Source organism: Taudactylus pleione, unplaced genomic scaffold (assembly GCF_031769625.1).
Source record: "Taudactylus pleione unplaced genomic scaffold, aTauple2 ptg000069l, whole genome shotgun sequence".
Classification (NCBI taxonomy): Eukaryota; Metazoa; Chordata; class Amphibia; order Anura; family Myobatrachidae; genus Taudactylus; species Taudactylus pleione.
In genome coordinates this window covers 4,184,895-4,193,152 of record NW_028284471.1, presented here as the reverse complement: position 1 = coordinate 4,193,152, position 8,258 = coordinate 4,184,895, and the positions used below count along the sequence as shown (strand labels likewise).

General features: G+C 47.1%; 1 protein-coding gene across 2 annotated transcripts; it reads left to right on the top strand.

Moving 5' to 3' along the window:
• Positions 1–4,466: 4,466 nt before the first annotated feature.
• Positions 4,467–7,923, top strand: FAM110A (family with sequence similarity 110 member A). Of its 2 annotated transcripts, none has more exons than XM_088467141.1 (2): positions 4,467–4,559; positions 6,163–7,923. In XM_088467141.1, the coding sequence occupies exon 2, from the start codon at positions 6,295–6,297 to the stop codon at positions 7,285–7,287; it is 993 nt and encodes a 330-aa protein (XP_088323267.1). In that variant the 5' UTR covers positions 4,467–4,559; positions 6,163–6,294; the 3' UTR covers positions 7,288–7,923. The 2 variants fall into 2 exon arrangements, with proteins under 2 accessions (XP_088323267.1, XP_088323266.1); XM_088467140.1 differs by having other exon boundaries at positions 4,473–4,670.
• The last annotated feature ends 335 nt before the right edge of the window (positions 7,924–8,258 follow it).

Below are 8,258 nucleotides of genomic sequence, written 5' to 3'. Positions count from 1 at the left end.
TAACCTGTATGAAATGTGCCATGATCTGTATTCAGTTGTAGTGGATGGTAATGATGACAAACACAGCACTCTGTTATTTTATTTTTTTTGTTTTAAATCTTTCCCTTGTGTGCTGAGGTGGAGCTTTTGTCAATCTGCCTGAGTCAGTCGTCCCTTCCCTGAAATGGAGCAAGATCCCAAATCCTCCTAGAAGCTGCCCAGTCTGGATTGGCGTGTTACATCTTGCGCTACACCCACATTGCAAACCTAACTGGCATTTTCAGTTTCTTAAAGGTATAGGGGGAGATGTACTAAGCTCTGGAAAGTAATAAATTGGCATGTGATAAACTACCAGTCACTCAGCTCCTAACTGTCATCCTACAGGCTGTGTTTGGAAAATGACAGTTAGGAGCTGATTGGTTGGTAGTATATCACTCTTCAATTTAGCACTTTCCAGAGCTTAGAACATCTGCCCCATAGGCTGATAATGGTCAAACGAATGTGGCATCAAGGTTGTACAATAGATATCGATCCTGAACCCTGTTTCCTTAATAATATATTATCTATATTTTTGTATATGACCCTAAAAAGTAATTCAGCACTAATAGCATATATTTTACTGTGTCCCCTTCTCTAGACACAGTTAAATGAGCAATTTGTTCGTGGAAGACCCGTCACCAGGGCTGACTCTTGGGGTGATCGACCAGTGTGGTCGAACAAGGGCGCCACCCCATAGAGGGTGCACCCCTCCCAACCGTTCCGATTTTTCGGGCACTGTCCTGCTTTTCCACACACGGGCCAAAGTGTCCCCGCGGGAGGTCGGGAGGTTGGGTCTGCTGTAAGTTCGGAATTCGGATTTAAAAAACGAATCTCAGGTTTTGGTTTGCATGTAAACAGGTCCAAATTACAATTTTAAAGAAATCCAAAACCAGAACAGAAAAGAACCAAAACACGGGAGGGTAGTTTTGCCAAAAAAAACCCCAACATTTGAGGGCGGTTTTGCCAAAACCAAAACATGGGTGTCTGCGCACATCTCCTAATTTCCCAGCCTACGTGTTGCCCTTCTCTACTCTCCTTAACCTTTTTTGCACCCACCAGCGTCCCCTCTAGTGAGTAGGATCCTTTCTCCTTTGTTTTTCTCTATGTAATGATGTAATTTGCAGTCAGTCACTGTTTGTATATTTGTTGACATGTGAACTTGTCTGTTAAAGTTTGTAGTCCTGTAATATTTGTGACTTGTTGGATCCCCTATGCACATTGCTAGGGAACCATTAATGCTCCATGTAATCAAATTATAATTATAATAAAATAAATAATTGGCTGCATTCTCATGAATAGTGCTCTCAAAATGGTAATTTATGACAGACACTAAGGGCCTGATTCAGACCCACTCGCGAGCGGCTGTCCACTCGCAAGTGGATCGATGGTGTGCACTGCACGTGCGCATGACGGGGGGAGCTCCGTCGTGCGCATGCGCAAGACGCGACGAGCGAAGGACTTTCCTTCGCTCGTTGTGTCTGATCAAAGGGGGCGTGCTGTCGATGTTGATTGACAGCACGCCCCCTTTGGTGGGCGTGCCTCCCAGACGGAGGCCCCACTGACATCACTAGTGATGTCAATGGGAGTGATTTTGGCTCTGATAGAGACAAAATCACTCCGGGCCTTGCGGTTGAGAAACTCAACCGCAGGCTTCGGCTCGCAGTGGCGATGGTCGCGATGGTCAAAACCATCGCGACCATCATCCTGCACGCTCGTATATGCTGTGGGTGGTGACCCACAGCTATACGAGCGTCCAGGAGGACGCTCCATAATTATGGAGGTGGGCCCTGATTCAGAGCGAGCGCTCTGGTCAGAGCGTCCGGCTCTGAATCAGGGCCTAAATGTGCACAAAGGTTTTTTATGTAGTACTGTGCATACTGGTCAACTTTATTAAACTCCCCACCAGTGTGGGGGGAAAGAGAGTATTACAAATGTTGTCATTATGCCCCTGCTGTACAATACTATACTCTGCACAGATTCTGCAGTGCTACCATGACACGATACAATGAGAATCTCGTCACCATGCATCCTGTACAACCCATTTCACTAGGAGGTGGGCGGCATGCGGGAGAGTGACCGTTCTTCCAGTAGTCTGTGGTTCTCCCTAAAATTCGGGTGTGTAGGTAAGTATTAAGTTTAGCCTCATTTAGGGGCATATTTATTTATAGATGCGACCAGCCCCCAATAATAAGGAGTCCTTATTTGCCTAAATGTATTTATTACTGAGTCACAGGGACAGGGGCTCCGACAGGAGCCTGTCCCTGCGTTCAGTAGAAGTGATCGCATCAGCGATCACTTTACTTTCTATTTTGGCCAGCTACTGCTCATACGCCGATATCCGGCAGCACATGAGAGCGGGCAGCAGTGGAGAGGATTCCTACTGATCCTTCTCCTGATACATGCGAGCACATGTGCAGTGCTACGGCTCCCATTTTACGAATGTAGCCCATAGGCTACAATGGGCTAATGCAATCGCATTCTGGAGTTTGGTAAATCCAACAGCCTAGCAGCCCCCATATTAACTGTATGGGGCATACTTGCCTACTTTGCTGCCCCCTTCCTCTGAGAGGGGACAGCCAGGTTGGCAGAGAGGGGAAGTGGCAGCCTGGAAAATGGGTGGTGCAGGGGACGTGGTTGCACGATTACGTCATAATGGACCCACCCCCTGCTATACAGTGATGAGACAACAAGCATTGTATAGCGGGGGGCGGGGCTACGATGATGTGATTCACCGCAAATCACTTCATCTCCCTCCCCAATACCGCCCACTTGTGCTCTATAAGTGGGCGGCTGCGGGGGGTTGTGATCGGGTGGAGGGGGGGCTGTAGAGGTTGCTGGTGATGAAGGGAGCTGTGGGAGACTTGCCTACTCTTCCGGGTGACCGGGAGAGTAACAAGATTTTCGGGAGCCTCCCGGCTATTTCGGGAGTGTAGGCAAGTATGCTATGGGGGCTGCCAGTGGCGTAACTACGGCCCACGCAGCTCCGGCGGTGGCTTGTGGGCCATTGCTTCACCACTGCATGACTGAGCACACTGGTCTCTGAAGTGATCGGAGGCTAAGGAAGCCTCCGATCGCTTCAGAGGCCAGCGTCCCCAGTCATGCAGTGTGCGGGTGATGTCATGACGTCACCCGTGCGCTGAGGGGCCTGCGCGGCCTCGTCTGCTGGATCATATTAGATCCAGTCAGCACGGCAGCGGGAAGGACAGCCCGGACGGCGGCGAGTCAGGTAAGTACTTGGGGGTGGGGGCTCAACTACAGGGTGCATGGCATATGGGCTCAATTACAGGGGGCATGGCATATGGGCTCAACTACAGGGTGCATGGCATATAGGCTCAATTACAGAGGGCATGGCATATGGGCTCAATTACAAGGGCATGGCATATGGACTCAACTACAGGGGGCATGGCATATGGGCTCAACTGCAGGGGACACTGCATATGGGCTCAACTACAGGGGGTACTGCATATGGGCACTACAACAAAGGGCATTGCATGAGGGACACTACTACAGAGGGCATTGCATAAGGGGCACTATAATAGGGGCATTGCAAAAGGAGCAGTACAATGGGGCATTGCATAAGTGGCACTACAACAGGGGGCATTGCATAAGGGGCAGTACTACAGGGGGCATTGCATAAGAGGCACAACTACAGAAGGACTACTACAGGGGGCACTGTATAAGGGGCACGGTGTGGCATAATCTGTTATAAGGGCATTACTCTGTCATTATGTTATATGTGGCATTATTTTGTAAGGGCATTACTGAGTGGCATAATGTGTTGTAAGGGGCATTAAGGTGTGGCATAATTTGTTAAAAGGGGCATTACTTATTGTTTCATAAGGGACATTACTGTATCATGAAACCACACACCTTAAACGTCATCTTTGGGTGTGTTTGTTTTATGGCCGGGGGGCGTTTTGAAACTTTTTTGGCAGGGGCGAACAAAATTTATAGTTGTGCCACTGGGGGCTGCTTCTGCACTTGGAAATGGAGATATCTGCTGCGGTCCCTCTGCTGTATATCCAGGGGATTTTTAATATTTGCGGGTAACCCCCGAAAATGGGTGTTTTATTACAGGCTACAGCCATGCAGTATATTTTTGTAATCTATTTTGCACTATATCCCTTTATCATTAGCACCATTGTGACAGTTTAGTGCCATTATAAGAGGCAATTATTTTAATCTAAGCTATTTATAGAAAAATGGAGACAAACCCTGGAACTAAACAAAATTATAGTGCAGAGCTAGGCAACCTGCGGATCTCCAGCATTCTGTCACAGGTTGCCAATCTGATTGCGTGTGCATTTTGCTATAGTTGTGTAGTCCAGAAACAACTGGAGCTAAAAATAAAAAGTCGTTAAATTTTTTATTTCAATTAGAAAAAAATTACACCCTGTACAGCGAGTCAGCATGCCCCAACCCCTCTGAAGGGGTTAAATGCTGCTCCTCCAGACAGATCATCATATCCACCAACAGGAAGAGGTCACGAGGTGTGTGTGCAGCAAGCTCCTGTGCCGGGGGTGGGGAGAGACAGTCCCCAGGTGAGGAGAGATCATTCTCAACTCGAGAGAGAGTTCGAGAGAGAGAGTTCGAGAGAGAGAGAGAGTCCAGAGTCCAGAGTGAGTCGGGAGCAGTCTGTGTGACCACCGCAGGTATGCCCGGCACAGGATTAGTAGTGGGTAACATAACCTTGCTCTGCAGCTAGTGTGGCTTTGGGGCAGGAGGGTGCCTGTTGCACTGTATAACAGCATGAGTGCTCAGGTGACATGCTGCATATTCCCATTGCGCAACCAACAGGCCTGCTGCAAGCGTACAGTATACCGTACTACGCTGTTGTGTGTGTATGTGTATATAGCAGGGGAGGGGTAGTCCTTGTTTTAATCCTATTGTCTCCTTTTGGGTTACTGTCTGTTCTCTTAGTGGCCACCCCTCACCCTCCTTTTGTTATCCTGATGGACAGGTCATTATGATTCGGGTGTGAGTGGAATGCCGGGCTGGCTGGCTAGTTGTAGATGCTAGTACTGTTGCAGCAGCCCCCATCCCCAGGGGGAAGGCTTTTGTAATGTGGGTCACTGGTTGCCCTGGTGATGCTGCCCCCTACTACTTGTAGCACACGTCTGTCTGTGTGTTGTGTCATGTGACAGCCAGTGGTACCCCCTACTGTGAGAGGTGCAGGCTGCTCAACACATTGCAAAGGGAAATTTATATCCTATATCACAGGTTCTCAAACTCGGTCCTCAGGATCCCAAACAGTGCATGTTTTCCAGGTCTCCTCACAGAATCACAAGTGATTATAAGTGGCATCACCTGTGAATCTTTAAAAATGTGTCAGCCAATAATGAATACATCTGTGCAGTTGATGGGTGACCTGGAAAATGTGACCTGTGTGGGGTTCTGAGGACCGAGTTTGAGAACCACTGTCCTATATCAATTGTAGAAGAGGGTTCAGAACACACAGTTCTGCATTCACACTAGTCAGGAGTTTTGGTTAGAAGCACCTATCTTCAGATCCAGAAACTTGTGTGTATGTAATATATTTTATATGAAAGGATTCATATTTTTCTTTATATCAATAGCTTTTATTATCATTCAATGGGGCAGATGTATGAATCTCTGGAAAGTGATAAAGTGGAGAGTGATAAACGACCAGCCAATAAGCTCCTGACTGTCATGTTACAGGCTGTGTTTTAAAAATGACAATTGGGAGCTGATTGGCTGGTCGTTTATCACTCTGCACTTTATCACTTTCCAGAGCTTCATACATCTGCCCCAATGTCAGTAATCGGGAGTGGAATTTTCTGGCTAGTTATCTGCAGCAGAGGGACAGATGTCTGTGTGGGGACTAAGGGGGGTTTGTACACAGGAGGGAGTGATCCTGGTTGGTTATACTGCTGCCAGCAACTGCCACTGGGGCTGTGTAGGAGCTTCACAATTTGAAAAGGTGAAAGTGGAAAGGATTGGAAGAGAATGGCAGAAGGGGTTGTCCGGTTAATGTAAAGATAGGTCCCGCCTCTAGCTGTGTGTGTGTGTGTGCTGCTGCTGCAGCAGTCTGTGGCTTTGTGTGTGTGATGCTGTCAGACTGGCAGACACTTGTAAACCGATTAACTGAGTTAATATTTCTTTCTTAATCACAATTCTCACCAGGGTCTGTTCCACAAGCGACTGATCTTTTGGATGCTGCAGGTTGGAGTGTTAAAGAGGAGAGAGAGTGTTGTGTGATGTGAAGATCACTTGTCAGCACAGCAAAGCAGTGAGTGAACACCAGTGAAAGATCCCATGCCTGTCGGCACGTTACAGTCTGCTGGGATGGGTGCTCCTCTCACCTCGGTGATGCCCTTCCGCATCCTGAACAAAGGCCCTGATTACTTTCGGCGTCAGGTTGAGAGTGGAGCTCGGAAGCCCAGTGCAGTGGAGAGACTGGAGGCTGATAAAGCCAAGTACGTCAAAAGCAAACAAGTAGCCACCACCAAACAAGAGCCTGTCAAGCCAACACTGTCCAGACAGCCGCTCTTCTCTCCAGGTGTTCGAAGAGTCCTCCTTACACCCATCCGGAGGGGGTCACCCACGTCTAGTAGGGGAGAAAATAGAGGACCAAAAAGCTCTCTGAATCTGGAGATACTTAATAACTTGATCAGTATTTGTGACAGTCCTTTGACATCCCCACGTGCAGACATGGCGCCCTGGCAGGAACCGGAGAAACCACAGAATTCATTCACCAGAAGCACTACTATCAGTCATCGTACTCCCAGCACAACAGCTATACGAAGAGTGGATGTTCGGCCTGGTGATGCACTGCACCCTCTCCAGTGTCCAGATGTTATTGTTACGCCAGTGGTGGAGTCTCCTGCAAAATTGTGTCTATCCACTGACAATTTACTTTGCTCGCCCGTGGGAACCCCAAGTGATGCAGGGAAGAGGCAGACCCTTCTGCATCGTTCCAAGTCTGACTTGAGCGACCGTTACTCTCGTGCCAGCGCTGACCTCGAACGTTTCTTCAACTACTGTGGACTTGACCATGGAGAGGTTTCGAACATTGGAGCAGAGCATTTTGCCCGTGCAAGTTCTGATATTGTATCTGTAAAATTTCACAGTGTTAGTGCAGAAAGCTCAGAGTATGCCCAATCTCAAGTCAGTGCGGCCACTCTTGAAGAGACCGCAGCAGCCGTACGAATTCCTTATGGAATTTCAATCATTGAGCGAAATGCTAGAGTCATAAAATGGCTGTATGGACTACGCCAAGCCAGAGAGGTCCAAAAGATGTCCACGTAGTAGGTTGTGTGTATTTTCTGGACATAACATTTGTCAGCCTGTAGAGTTCTGTGCTCTGTTACAGTACATGGTACGACCACCCCATTTGGGAGTATTGAAGATTTTTTGTTTTGTGTTAATAGTGTTATAATTCCTTATTTCCCCTCTCTCCTGCTTTATTTGGGACACAGAGGTTGCATGAGCTGCTGACCATGAAGCTAGATCTGTATTTATTGTACTATCCATCTAAATCTGGAGCAGGTAACTTGTGGCTCTCCAACCTTTGTGAACTACAAAACCCAGTCTGCCAAGCTGGCAGGGCATGCTGTGACTTGTAGTTCTGCAGTTAGAAAGCCACAGGTTGCTTACTGATCTAGATGAAGTATATAAATTATAATGTAAGTATTCTAGCTCTGCTCTAAAAGCACAAATACACCCTCAGTTCTCTGCGGCTCTTTTATGTGTGATAAATAGAGCTGGGCTATGCCTTAATGCCATTCCTGTTCTGCTGATTTACTTGAATCTACCTTTATCAGCTGAGAACAGTCATCAGTTTGAGGTTCAGTTAGATTAATATAACAGAATACAAAGTTCAGTGTTACATAATTGGTAGAACCTGTTTTAGCAAATTGCAATAAATTGTTCTTGCCTTTTTCAGCCTATGTCATTCTCACATATGTGTGCATGGTACGCCGAGAGATGTATGTTGGTTAATGCTGTGAAGAAAATGGGACTGTCTCATATTAGGGGTTTATGTATGGAATGACCATTTGATGCTTTAATGTTTAGACTTAAACTTCCTATCAGCTCTACCAAGAATAACCTTATTATTTGCTAATGGACAAATTGACTTTCTATTGTTTGCAGAGTGGAGCTAATGTTGCTTTGTTTTATGGTCATTATATAAGGAAACCAACAAAGAGGAGATAGGACCACTGGTGGGTGATACGATTTGGGCAGTTGCCACTATTTGTATGGGCTGTTGAAAGTTA

What these genes read in the sequence shown, in the direction of transcription:
- FAM110A (XM_088467141.1), top strand. Translation starts at nt 6,295, where the DNA reads ATGCCTGTCGGCACGTTACAGTCTGCTGGGATGGGTGCTCCTCTCACC.